General features: G+C 43.8%; 1 protein-coding gene across 4 annotated transcripts in view; it reads right to left on the bottom strand.

Annotated features, from left to right (window-relative positions):
* Window positions 1-2,212: 2,212 nt before the first annotated feature.
* Window positions 2,213-14,777, bottom strand: part of SCARB2 (scavenger receptor class B member 2) — a 30,421-nt gene continuing 17,856 nt past the window's right edge. The window contains exons 10-13 of one of the 4 annotated variants that reach the window (XM_032957706.2): window positions 9,084-9,157; window positions 8,325-8,376; window positions 7,683-7,841; window positions 2,213-7,050 (exon numbers count right to left, since the gene is read on the bottom strand). In XM_032957706.2, coding sequence (XP_032813597.2) covers window positions 7,018-7,050; window positions 7,683-7,841; window positions 8,325-8,376; window positions 9,084-9,157 — 318 coding nt within the window. In that variant the 3' untranslated portion in view covers window positions 2,213-7,017. The other 3 variants (XR_004403056.2, XR_004403055.2, XM_032957707.2) reach the window with 3 other exon arrangements.

Here is a 14,777-nt window from a genome sequence, read left to right on the forward strand (position 1 = left end):
CACACTGTCCAGTGAAAGAACCAAGAATAGGAATCCCTGTAGTCACGAAAGCTTTAAATCTAAATTTGGTTCAAAGCACTTCAAGACCTCAACACCACAGAGGAAAACTTAGTGGAGAATAAATGGGACATCAAGAAAGCCAACAAAGAGGCAAGCGAGAAAATTATAGGTTACAAAAATAACTCAAAGCCATGGTTATTGGACTCCATTTGGAATTTAATCAAAGAAAGATCGAAAGCAAAAGGAAACCTGCCCAACACTCAATCTGCTCGGTTAAAGGAAAATAGGAAAATTGCATACAAATCATTGGACAAAGTAGTCACAAAGAAAGCAAGAGCTGATAACAGAGCTTACCTTGAAAACAAAGCTAAACTTGCTGAAGAGGCAGTGGCTGTAGGGTAAATAAGCAGTCTACAAAATCACAAAATAACTTTGTGGAACAATAAGTAAAACTCCACCAGTCAAAGAAAACTAATGCAAGACCATGGCCACTCAGAAAGACCAGGCAGAAAGATCGGCTGAGCATTTTAAAACCGTCTAAAAACATACCTTAACCAATTTCTTCATTACAAGATGTCACATATGGCACACCACTACAGATTGATTCAGACCCCCCCCCCCCAACTAAAGAAGAAGTCAGCAAAGCCATATCCACAATGACATCTATGCTGAGGTGCTCAAAGCAGATTCAGAGACTGCGGCAAATGTACTTACAGACCTGTTCCAAAGCATCTGGGAGAGGAACAGCATTCCCAAGGACTGGGCGAAAGGCCTAATCGTGAGACTCTCAAACAAGGGAGAGCTTGGAAACTGCGACAACTGGCGAGGAATTACAGTCCTTTCGCTTCCTAGCAAGGTCTTTTACAAATCCAGTTCAACAGGATTAAGTGTCCTTGACCAGACCCTGCAGAAATAGCAAGCTGGCTTTAGAAAAACGAGAGGCTGCATGGACCACATTCACTCTACGCAATATCAATTTCATTGATTTAAAGAAAGCTTTCTATCGAGGTTATTTCAAAGATCCTACCGACAAATGGCATCCCACTAAAACTCATTGAGCTGATGAAGAGCTTCTATGAAGAATGTGTATGTGCCAGCCTGGTCAACAACACGACCTCAGACCGGTTCCCCGTCACGTCAGGGGTTACCCCCAAGGATGCATCCTTTTCACCGATGATCTTCCTGGTTGTGATCGACTGGGTTACGAGATGCACCACGAGAGACTTCCCAAGGGGAATCCAGTGGACCCTTTTTCTCAGTGCTCGAAGATCTTGTTGATTTTGCAAGATGACTTCGCTCTCTTCTCTTCTCAACAAACCCGTACGCAGGAGAAAACAACTCGGCTGAGCCAGTTTGCTGACCAACTAGGCCTGCAGATAAATGTAGAAGAGTTTAAATTTAACACAACAACAAATACAGCAATCAAGGGAAACCCACTGAAACAGGTTGAACGTTTTACATACCTTGGCACTGTGATAAGCAAATAAAACTCCACCTCAAAAAGACATCAAGTCCAGACTAAACAAGGCAAGACGCACCTTCTTCCAACTGAGAAACATCTGGAAGTCTGGCCAATACAGTTTAAAGACAAAGGTATGAATCCATAACAGCTCCGTAAAAGCAGTACTGCTATACGATAGTGAAAGCTAGAAAACCACCAAGATAGACATGAACTCCCTATCAACCTTCCACAACATGCTGGGGAAAATCTGTCGAATCTTCTGGCTAAACAAGATTTCAAACCGGGTCCTGTATATTGAAACCAATTCAAGAGGTGTAACGCTGGGACATGTGCTTAGAATGGAACCCGAATCCATAGCGAAAACTGCCTTAAGGCAGACACCACGGGGCAGGCCGAATGGCGACGCAGCATTCAAGACCAACTAAAGACCATGGTTCTGTCTTGGGGTGAAGCAGAGGAAGTGTCTAAAGACCGTCCGGCATGGTGTGGGCTTGTTGCGGCCTTATGCTCTATCGGGAGCGAAAAGGATTAAGTTACGTTAAAAAAAAGTATGATCGCCAAGGAATGGAACGTGTCAGAGAGTACCTCTACTAAGGAGATGGAGCAATGAAATCAGTTCGTGTAGACGTTCACATCGCAGGAAACGTGGAAGGTCGCAGTGGCTTGGGCATATCTTCATCCAGCAGTGGATTAATCACGGCTGATGACTTCACCATTACACATCCAAAACAATACATATATTGCCCAAAGTAATTTTCAAGTTTGGCAATAGTTTATTAAAATCGAGGACACAACACAAACCATTACCGTTTCAGCATTGGAAATAACTGAGTACCTTTTACTAAATACTAAACCCATAAGAAAAAGTAAGTTCAAATCGGCTCGACTTGACACCATGTTCAACTTAAGCTTGAGTTCAGACTGGGTAAAAGTAGTACCCCTTTAAAATCACAACAGCAGAAAAACGAAATTCGTTCAATTAAACATGTTCTTTAGCAATTAAGATTACATTTAAAACTGGCAAGAGTTATGATTCTGACGCATGCGAACTATTACAGAGTTTATTGCAGTTAGCAGCTCGGCATAGGTCTGATGGAGTGGCATAAGATGCATTAAGATTATTTCAGAGAGCAGTATCACTTAGCACATAGGCCATTATAAAAAAAATTCTCGATAATTTTACATTCAGCATAGTGGTTGAATTTACATCAATCTAAAAAACATGTATAAACATACCAAAAGTTGTTTATTTAAACTGCATTAACGATTTACGGTTCATTAACCATCCCATCAAACTGCACACCATTGCATTAATGTGAAGTTACATTAAACGTTCACTAAAAGTTTAAAAGGACCGATCACATTAATAATTTCTCCAAGTGGAAATACCTTGAGTTGGAGTGTTGGAGTGTTGGCGCAGTGGGTAGCGCAATGTGCTAATAACCCAGTGACCTAACTTTGATTCACAGTCACGGCTTAATTCAGTGGCGAGTTATATCTGGAATGGTTAGGGCCTCCTAACCCCTATCCCCTCATCCAGCACTGCTCAGGGTAGTGAAGTATGGTCGAATAACCCCCCCCCCCATAATCGACACGGCATGGGAGGTCTTCATCCAGCAGCGGATTGACAAACGTCTGTCAATTATTACGAAAGGAAAACTCACATTTTGTGCGTGCTAATTTTCTGCAAAAAGGGCAACTTTTTTTTTATTTTCTATTAGATTCCACAACACCGTGCATTCATGAGGAAAAAACATGCAACATGAAAACATTAGCTTATTAAAACTATACACGCAGAAGTTGGTCAAGTGAAGAGGTTAGCTACACCTAGAATATGTGCAAGATGTGTAAACCGCCACATTTAAAAAATGTTGGCCTCGTGCTTTGTGGCTTAAGAAAATACCCTTATGATTACACAATGCGGTGATACTGCATTGACAGTGTTACAAAAAGACAATTAACATAACATTTACACATTCGGCAATAACACTGTGGCATTAAAAGGCAAAGATCTAACGCGGAACGATTTGGCCATAAGAGTTGGGAGACTGCATTTGACAGTATGGGGACTCATAATTAGAGTGTTCTTTAACAGTTTCATTTATTAAAATGTGAACTGTTAATTCCTTGATATGGAACACTTACTTTGCAAGGTTGTCCAGTGACACAGTGCAAACGAATCCAACACAAAGTTAAAACAAAACTTACAACTACTAAAATTTGGTCGAAACTGAATGTGTCTAATTTGTTATTTAAAAACTAAAATAAAGATTTTGTAACACTGATACCAACCGAGATCAACAGATAGTTTATGCTTACAAAATAAAGATTTTGAGTAGAATAGAGACCCACAAAACATCAGTATGAAATTTTTCATACACCTGAAAATTCAACCTGCTTACACAGTGAATAACTGTTAAAGACCCCTCGTCTACATTTTTTTGCTGGAAATGGTCAAGGAAAGCATTCCCATTTTGCAGAGGAAGCAGATACATCTCTTGCCACAAGAAAAACACAGATGCATTCTACACCGAGGCTATGCCAGATAACCAAACCAACTTGAACTTTATACCGAGCCTTCCTATTCAACGAATCCTCGCTTTTCGGGGGTAGAAATTAAATATTTTTGCATGCAGTGCATTGTGGCAACTCTGGCATCTGCATGTGGTCGCGTATACAACGTTGCAGTAACTGAAATTTTGATCACATACAAAACGATCCCGCAATGTGTATCGCGATTCGATGGATCCGGTTTTTTTTTTTTACGAATATGCCATCACACCCGACTTTACACACGCTTAAGCTGAAGCCGAGCAGTGGCTATTGAATTTAAGGTGGGTCAACGCCAGAGCGATAATAGGTTGCGCAATAAAATCGCGCAACTTACAACACCCGCTTCTGCAGAGTCGTCCACGTGTAAAGTAAATGCGCTTGCAAGCAGCCGCGTGGCGCAAATGACCGCGCGGGTGTTCACCCGCCGTTACACTCGCATCACCGGATGAACGGGGCACTCTCAGAAGGGAACGAAGACACGAGTGCGGGGCATTCGTGGAGCATTGCCCCGGGGGATTGCGCCCTCAAGTTCCACACGGGACAGTGTTCAAAGCCCTGTGGACAAGCGCACGTCTCTAAACGAGCGGGCATCTTCAATCACACACCGGAATCGTCTTCATTTGCGCACCGCTCACCGGCGGTGATGTTGAGGGACTCGGCATTGTTGATCCGAATATCCGTGATATCAGTGATTTTTCTCTCAAGCCCCCCCCCCCCCCCCCACGTCCGCAATCCGCAGATAATGGAACTAACTTGCTGCGGCTCTACACTTACCATACGAAATTTTTTGTTTAAGTTTTGCTGGCTGGTTGGCTGGCTGGCGCGCAGGCGGGCAAGTGCGCGCGGGGATGACGTAACCTGCATCCCACAGCGTTGAAGCGGGTACGTGGGTTGAGCTGACATTACGCCCACCCCCCTCCACCCTGGCCCGTGTATTCCAAACAAAATACGTGGGCAGTGCTAAGGCTGTGAAGAGATCTACAAATAGACAGCCACTCCTCAATGCAGATGTAAAAAAAAATGGGAACAATCGAAGCACGGATTATAGATCAGGGAACCTGCCCAAGTCCAATAGGTCATAGGGCAATCCTCCTTTTAGGGGTGTTTCGGGGATATTTGTATGCCTGTCAAATGGGTTTCAAGAAGCAGAGAATAATAATTTGTTCAACACGAGTCACAGGTAATAACGACTGTGGGCCAGAGGAGTTCTACTAGAATGCTACTTTTACGCAGCATACAATTTGTGTTTGTTTGTTACATTGAACACCCGATGAAGTCACCGAGCTGCAGAGAGGTCACCAGATTAGCGAGGCTGAGCAGAAGTCACCTTACACGTGTCAGTGAAAGGGCCGCGTACGATAAAATGTGCAAGAATCAGATCGGCTATTTACACAAGCACTCCCACACGGTCCATCTTAATAACCACCGGCCACACTCTTCTCCACGTTTGCAGTAAATGACGTGGCGCTAAACTAATGAAGTGCATTCGTCGTGGAATCGGCTTCACTCCCTTGATGCAACCCAGTACCCCGATGAATGGGTTATGAAGGCTGTTAAATCTTTGGACGCGTTTTTTTCTTCTTACAATACACCCCCAGCAGTAAAATTGGTGCAATGTGGCAAGATAATGACTTAAAGCGATTAAATTTTTTTTTATAATTCTCTGATTCTTGATACCCATCTGACCAACATTGCCGAAGCGCCCTAAAAGGAGAACGGACCCATGATTGCAGTGATGTGAATTATGGGTATATGACACTCAAATGAAACATCGCTTTTGTTTAGATTTGAAGTTTTCGTGACTGCAGGGATCCACACTCGGTAAAGTCACGTAGGTAGAGATAATTTATTTTATGCCTACGTGACTTTATCGAAAGAACCAAAGAGTATCGTTTTTGCTATCTCTTACTTTATCTGTCATTTAACCAGGTGCTCGACAAACATAGGTGGACCCGAAACTGACACAATGTGTATTGCACTTTGATATGATCGAATGTGAAAAAAAAAACGTGTTCAACTGCACAGACATGAAATATTAAACCGCTTACAAAATGAATGCACACGAAGATCATCGGGGTCTTGGAGCCACCGGCACAATGGGAAAGCAAGCAGTAGGACATGAGGTCCGGCAAATAAACCAATTCTACAAGTTCAGAGCTAAACGAGGTAGCCACGGTCTTCCTGCAGTGCGGGTGGCCATTGGGTTGAATAATTATCCATCGCAGGCAGCAGCCTTAACAGAGACAGTCGAGACCAACTAATAAGGGATTGTACCCGTAAATATTACATTTTATACACAGGGATTATCCCGTGATGTTAAGGTTTCCAGTTTTATCTCTTGGCATGGCAGTTGAACTGATGAAGCGTCTTAAATCCTCCTCTTCTGCCCACCCAGCAGTATAAAAAGAGTACACCCCAGTCAGTTGATCGGCAGGTCACATGTGTTGCAGAGTAACATGTGGGTACCGACTCGCACCTCTTACAAGACGTCTGGCCAGCATGAAAGTGGAGGCCAAACACCCTCTTAGAGGGCATCTCTTGAGCTCCTTCTCGCGAAGGCAATTCTGCTAGCAGTGGAGTGTGCAAGATACTTCTCGGCTGCACTTTAAAATGTTTACCTGTGAGCTTGCTTTGTAAATAAAAATGTACTGCCAGTGTCAAGCAAAACAATGCAACGTTCTTTAAGTCTATCAAGTTTCAAGGTGTGCGATGAAGGTTGTGGTTGAGAGGTTTTGGTCAACGCCTTTATCCATCACTCCAATTTGCAGTAAATAATAACCCATGCAGTAGAATGCAGGGAAAGAACCCACTCAAAACTACACACAAATCAGTATCATGCTTGCCATCGTGCATCGGATATAATAAAAAAAATCGTGAATATTTTTTTGCATGCAAACTATGAAAAAAATGCATAATTATCACTGACATTGCTTTGTTTAAATTCAGTAGTTAGGCAAAGTGGTTGAATCTTGACGACCGATGGACGGTGACTTAACACCTCCTTAATCTGGGATCGGCTCATATTCGGATACATTCTGCAAAAGACAAGTGACACAGAGGTGGGGTGTAAGTTAATTAATTCACAGCTGATTTTGGTCATCTAAAAATTGACACTGCCTCCCCTACCATGCAGTAGTAACATCTCGAGGGTCCCTGCGGCAAGAGACACCCAGCAGCAGCTGAGGCACAAGGGGAACTCGGCGTCGGCCAGCAAGTGGGTATTCCTTTTCCAGTAGACTTCGGCATTCATGGCCTACTCTTTTTCGATCTTTAACATCCCAGCTGTAAAGAATCAAGTTCAACGTAATTTTTTTTAATCTAGCAAAAACGCAAGAGACCAGGTGAAGTCTCATTTGCAAGCACGAGTTGGAATGCGTAACGAAAGATTAAGGAAGACATCTCTAAATATTCTACTCAGCGGATAGCACAATACGACAATTAAGAATGTTATCATACTCCGTCCTTTACCCTCCAACTGGACCAGCGAATTTCTTTCCGTCATCAAGCCACTTTTATTACTGCCCGCTAACCCCCCCCCCCCAACCCTGCCCCCGTTTTAACGCTTCGTGTCAAGGTAAGGGGTTGAGGTTAGACAGTGCGCAATATGTGATGACAAAGATCACGTCTGGGCCAAGTGAGAATTTGCACTCTTGAGCCGTGGAGCTACCTGGCCCTTCCTGCTCCAAGCGCGGTAAAGCAGGCCGGTGGCGACGAGCGCGAGCACGATGGAAAGGGCCAGGAGGACGTAATGCAGGTTGCTCAGCAGGTGCACCTCCAGAATCTGGCTTCTCAGCTGCGCTGCCGAGTCGTCCTTAATCAGAGCGCTCTGCGTCGAGGTGGGGAGGGGTGTGGGGAAAAGGCACGCGGGGGCATTGAAGGGCAAAATGCAAAAGGTGGGAGTGCCCACACTTTACCCCACCACGCACAACAACTTGCCGATCGACCAACCAGTAAAACTGCTTGGTGGTCAAACGAACACTTGTTTGTAGAACCAATGAGTTCCATTAATACATCTTTACAAAATCAAAGTGGATTAAGTGTGCAGCGGGGCTCATCTCCCGTTTACAGGCGGTGGTGAAAATTCCACATTCCCATGGCAGGAGACAGTCTTTCCATTTACCAACCACTGTTGACTTTCATGGAGTGATACTCATGTTATTAACCATTGTAGCATGAAGCACAAAGTCGATCTCCAAGCAAAACATTTAACTCGCAACCTTTTGATTGCAATCCACGCACTCTATCAATGTGGTACCCAGACACACGTTTCTATAACACAGATTGCAACATTCGACCAGGGATATCTCACCTCATTTATGAAGACAACAGGGAACAGAAGGGTCCTCACATTACCAGTTTGCCTGCAGGAAAATTTTTTAATGCAAAGAAGTCAACAATACCAACAGCAGGACTGCTAAAAGAATTCCCCTACATGCATTTACTTTTGCATTCTCAATCGTCACGTTCACTAAAACATTCCAATTTGTCGCTCATTCCAGTGTCCACCCAAGCCCATACGAAAGCTGATGGATGCCCCCCCCAATTACACAAGTGATGAGAACCACAGCTGCTACCAATTGGTGAAGCGTACGTGCGTATGTGGGCAATTCAAACATTGTTCTACTGATCGGACATTTCAACACAATGACACCAGATACAGCAGCAGGCACAATTAGGAACCCAACTGAAAATGACGGGACGTGCCATTGCCAAATGTAAAGGCCAATTAAATGAGACTGCAATGAGGACGGGTCAACCTTGAAGCAGCAGCACTGCCAAACTGTCTGCAAGAGTCACAACGTTGATTATAAGTCGTTTGCGAATTGACTTTCGGGAAGTTCTGGGCAAGACTCTAAACGTCACGTGGAAAGTTCAGTCTTCCGTGGTGTGAATCGGCAGTCATACGTTTCCCTCCCCTACAAAGGGTCCCATTAATCTAACTTGGCCGAGAGAGAATCTGGTTTAAACTATTGAACTCGGAAAACGGGGAATCGCCCATGAAAAGAGACGCATGGAAATCGATTACTTATACGAGTCATCGTGGGTGAAAAGTCAGTCGTGTACGTACAGAATGTTGGGAGCCCTTTGCACATGGACATTTATTTGGACTTTCTTCTCTGCCCTCAGAGGGAATCCTGTAACCTACAGAACAGAAAAGCGTGCAAATGTCAGTGGGGGGGGGGGGTGGAAACGAAATCACCAGTGAGACTGTAACCAATACCTCTTGTGCCTGCATTAAACACAGGTCCAAAACAAACAAACAAACTAACCCTTGTGGTCGATGCCAACACCAAGCAAACAACACCAAACTTTGAACACGTTGCTCAGAATTGTTAACCTCCTTTATGATGAGGCTGGGAGGGTTAAGCTGTATTCGTTGAGCGAATTTACCTGCCAACTCTGCACAACCTGCAATTGCCATTTAAAATTGCCGACTTTGCACAAGTGCATCTTCTTGATATCGTTTACACACGGGCAGTGCAAATACCAGTTAGTGCAAACAGAGATAACTTCCCCAAATAGGACGTCATTGTTAACGAAACCTCTTGTGGTCCCCTTGGTCATTTGGTCAAGGCATCTCCTTCCAGTGCCGTCTCGGCTTCTCTCTGGCCAGCGCTGCTCCATTGAACCGAGGTGGTTTCTACCCCGTCCAGCGTTTGATGTTTGACGTCCAAGCAGATCACGGTGTACTTCTTTCCCAAGCACCTTCGAGCGTCACCTCCATCACTCTGATTCAGCAACTGGTCGCCATTCATCCTGGTGGTCGTGTGTCCGACATTATAATTTCAGCTCGTGGCACGCAACAGTATTTGTTCACTCAAAGAGAGAATGACTTCCGAGGCATGAAAGACCACAGGCAAGTGGGAAGGCAGCCAGCAACGCAAATACTGTATTGTGCAGTTTTGAGTGCCAAGTGTATTTATGATTAATCTATGAGTCAAAGGCTATGTTAAGATGTTATATATATAAAAACTCCTGAATGTCTAAACATTGACGGAATAAGTTTCTGCTGTTTGTCGCACTTTGTTATGTTATCGTCGAGATGAAGATATAAAAAAAGCCACAACAACTTTTTAAAAGGGGTGATAATAATGTGCAGCCATTTGTAAATCTATGTCCATACTTCACCACTCTGGACAATGCGGGTTTTTGAATAGTTTGTAAGAAGCAGAAATAATTGCACTTGGGTAGGGCCCGGTTGCAGCCATCATTCGCCACTGATGTTAGCCGTGACGAGGAATCGGAATGCAGGTCGCTGGGTTCATAAGCCGGCGCCAACAATCGCTCAAGCTCTGCAGTCCCCTATATGTTAAAATATTTTTTAGTCAGTTGGGAGGAAACCTGAGCGCCCGAAGTAGAACCCACGCATGCGTGGGGGAAAATACCCCATCCCATATGGATTAAACAACACCTTGATAGGGATTACCGGTTGCTACGGCTATTTTAGTACACACACAATCGACAGGAAGTACAATGGGCTCGCATAATGCGCATGCACAATGCACATCGATTACCATATCAATATCTCAAACGGCAATGGATGCCCATTGTCATTTATTCAATAATCCCCCCCCCCTCCGAAAGAAGGGCACACAAGTGTTGTCATCACATCTACCCCTCTATTAGAGGAATGAAACAGGAGGACTTCACAAATCTGGCTGTTGCCTGATGAAGCTAGTTGTAATTACTGGCGAAACGTTGTACTCAGATTGCAAATGTTGTGGCTTGGCTCTCCAACACACCGGTGTGCTGTACTAGTAACAAATTGGCAGGTTCTGTTTACGTGACAAACCTTATGAATTGGCTGTGTCGGTGGTGGGGGGTTTAACGACATATTTATATATTTACCCGATCTAACCCAAAAAACCTGTATTATGGATGAATGAAACAAATGGGAGTCCATATTTTTTGCTGTACTGCATTCTCCTGGCAAACCAGGGTATGGCATCTGCTCGATGCCCATAGGATCAGCATGATTGGCTATGTACGGTGCGAAAGAATATCAACATACGAACATACAAGGGTGCTTCACAACATTTGTTCGATCCACCAAACATCAATTCACCATATTCTTGGTTCTTTCGGTAAAGTCACGTTGAAGGGAAACAATAAAATAAAATATATAAAACAATAAAATTCTCACGACGTTTCGACTGCAACACATGCAGTCATCATCAGGCGTGATGATGACTGCTTGCGTTGGTTTTTCACACCTGATGACTGCTTGTGTTGCAGTCGAAACGTCGTGAGAATTTTGTTTTATATATATATTTATTACTTTATTGTTTCCCTTCAACGCGACTTTACCGAAAGAACCAAGAATATGAATATCAATTCACCAGTCCTGGATTTCAGGCATACACCATCACCACCCGAAATATTGCAGGTTCCTGTACTTCACCTTACTTAAGAGTCCAGATATTTATCGAGCATACAGTACTGCCTTTTAAGCTGGAGTCGTGGTGCAGTGGATGTGCACTGCACTATGAACCCAGGAGACCTGCGTTCCGATTCCTAGTCACAGATATCATCAGTGGCAAATGATGGCTGCAACAAACCTAAGTGCAGTTACTATTGCTCTTAACAAAATATTTTAAAACCCACATTGTCGAGCGTGGTGAAGTATGGACATAGGTTTACAAACGGCTGCAAATTATTATCACCTCCTTTTAAAAATCTGTTATGGCTTTTAAAAAAATATCTGCATCTTGATGATGACATAAAAAATGCGACGAACATCAGAAAATGATTCCATCAATGTTTAAATATTCAGGAGTTTTTTTTTTCCCCATAACATCTTAACACAGCCTCGGGCTCGAAGATTAATCATAAATACACTTGGGACTCAAAATTGCACACCACAGTATTTGCATTGGTGAAGTCATAAGCAGTAAACAACACTTGTCGATAAACTTCCTTATACTCTTCATATATACTTCCTTATTGTGTGTTGTCAGAGGATTATGAGGGATCGATCAGCAGTTACTTGGGAACCATAAATTACTGTTACCCAAGTTAACTGGGGACTGTGCTTCACTGCCTGTAACAACACTCACGGACTGCACCTGCTGCCAATAATCACCCCACAGTTCCGGAGAACTACCTTCTCCTGAATTCACGTTTGGCTCCAAACACAACGCATATGAATAGAGTTAATATATCACGAAAAGTTGTGCAGTGTAACGTCACATATCCACCCTTATGAGGAAGCCAATGGAGCTATGCACTTTTTAATCCAAATCTAAAACTCATTTCTTTCAAAGGCAGCTGCATTTTGTAAACTAAAGTCCTCATCAAAAATGGTCATTCATCCTTAAAGGTTTTACGGCCGGGGATATCAAGGATCATGGTCAGAAAAATAGAAGTCATCTTACGTGGAATTCTCTTTGCGTAACTATGCTAATGTCCATCAACCAATTGTGCCGCTAAAATGGTTTGCAGTGTATGGCACAATTATAGTTTCTGGCAGGGCTGGGGGTCCAGGACTGGGCCCTGCACCACCACCAAATGTCCCTTTGGCACCACCCAAGTTAACTCTCCTCAGCAGTACATCACTCTTACGGTGAGCCCCACCCCCCAACACTATACCTCTGCTGCCCCCCCCCCCCCAGTCCAAGAGGAGCTGGAGCCGGGCCTGGTTTTTAGGTGTCAAGGAGGAAGCAAGACAAACACTAAACAACACGACAAAAAAAACACACCAAGGCAGATTTTTGTCGACCTCAGCATCAGATACCCGGAGCCATCGTGACCTTACAATCGTGAGACATACAACGCATTCTGTAAAAGGTCAAAACTCCACTCAAGTTCACACAGGCAGTGGGCCATGCCTCAAATAATGCGAATGATTACGTAATAGAGCATAACAAGCAAATGTATCTTAAAACTGTTGTTTTTTCACTTCCTTATCTTGTTTGTGAGCCATTATCTAGGGCAATTCGGTTGAACGAGCAAACGATCTTCAGGCAAGTGACATTAAACGCATAAATATTGCTGCAATTATTTAGGCAATAGCCGCATTGTCACCTACTTCACTTTAATGACGTGGAAATAAAAAAAAACTATGGATTGCTCCACGTTGTCCCAGACATGTCGACCTTCTGCGTGACTCTGCTTATGTAATCCATGCACGTTTAATTTAATTCATGGCTGCAAAAGAGGCCGATCAAAGTTGAGAGGGTGGTGTTTATGGAGAGTCTGCCAATACATTTCTATCTATACCAGACCAGATATAGAGTCTGTCTATATTTTTTGGAAAGGTCACCAAAATATATATTATTGGATTATAATAATCAAGTTTAGTGCACAGCAGTTGCATTTGTTTCAAAGCACAGTTTCTAAGCACAGGCCCAAAGGTCCAAGATGCCAGGAGGCCAGCAACAAACGCCACTCATGAAGGTGTACTATATTATGGAGTAATCCGTTTCTCGAATTAAGAAATGTTACAAGAACGTGGAAAAAGAGACAATGGGAAGGCATTGCAAAGTCCAGAGCCTGAACGGTTCATTGGCAATGTGACTCAGGTACATTTTTAAGAAAATGGTGCCGGTCGCATTTATATTTCCAGGCGATATGTTCCCTTTACAGAACTGGCAGCTCCCCCTTGTGAATTAAATTTTGCCCTCGCGAATCCTCCCGTCTCGGCGGCGACCAAAGCAACGCAAGAAATCCTCCGTCTCGGCGTCGCGCAGGTGACGAGCAGCCGCCCGCCGACCTGGGCAGAGGCGGCCGGCTGCTTAGGAAGGCCTAGAGGGGAAGTGTACCCTGCCCCCCGCCCGCGCTGAAAAGAGCGGTCGCCACGTGCACACCCGGGCCTCGCGTGTGAACGTGCGGCGCGCGTCAGACGCCGCCCCACTGACACGTCAGATAGGCACTGCCCACCCCCTAAATGGCAAACACCTTGGGCCAGAGTCCCTCGGACTAATCTCACGGTTGGAATCGACGCGCCGAGTTGCGAGTGTGGCTGACTACGGGTTTTTATCTTTGACGCAGACAATCGACACTTTTTCAATAACAAAGGCAAACGATTCAATCTGAAGACGGACGCTTGTGTTGCGACCGAAACGTCATGTTTTCTTTTATTATATTTTCAATCTACGTGACTTTACCAAAAGAACCAGAGAGTATGGATTCCTGCAGTCACGAAAGCTTCAAATCAAGATTGATGCAATCTAACTTTTGTTCTGCACAAAAGAGGGGAGAAAAGTGATAAGCTAACCAAGGATCAAAGAATATTTGTCATAGATTTTTTGAGTATTTGACCGCCATATATTTCCACGTGACAAGCTACTTCGTTGAGCTTTCATTTGTGGCCAGGTCGCTGCTGAAACAAAGCTATATAGCTCTGTGGGCATCACCTGGTAAAATAAAAAATAGTTTAGTTTAATGTATGTTAAGAATGGTGGTCTTCAGAGCAAATATTCATGGTGTGTCAAGGATATGCATGTCTCAGGAACCGGTGTTTTTGCTTTGTCACGATGTATTGACATTAGGCACGGCCTCCCAATACTCTTCTGACATTGTATTCATTATAGCCACGTAAATTACCAAATAACTATGAATATACCAGATCAGGGAAGGGGTGATGGGGAACCCACACACACTCGGACCAACGGACATAAATACTGTACAGCACAGGACTTGGAAACATGCCAGACCATAAGTACTTTGCAATTGTTGGTCTTTTCAATAACACACACGTACACTATACACGGTAATACATTTACAGTCATACAAATATCCCCCTTATCGCCTTTCAAAGACT

Source organism: Petromyzon marinus, chromosome 20 (genome assembly GCF_048934315.1).
Source record: "Petromyzon marinus isolate PM22_M1 ecotype Great Lakes invasive population chromosome 20, UKy_Petmar_22M1.pri1.0, whole genome shotgun sequence".
Taxonomy (NCBI): domain Eukaryota; kingdom Metazoa; phylum Chordata; class Hyperoartia; order Petromyzontiformes; family Petromyzontidae; genus Petromyzon; species Petromyzon marinus.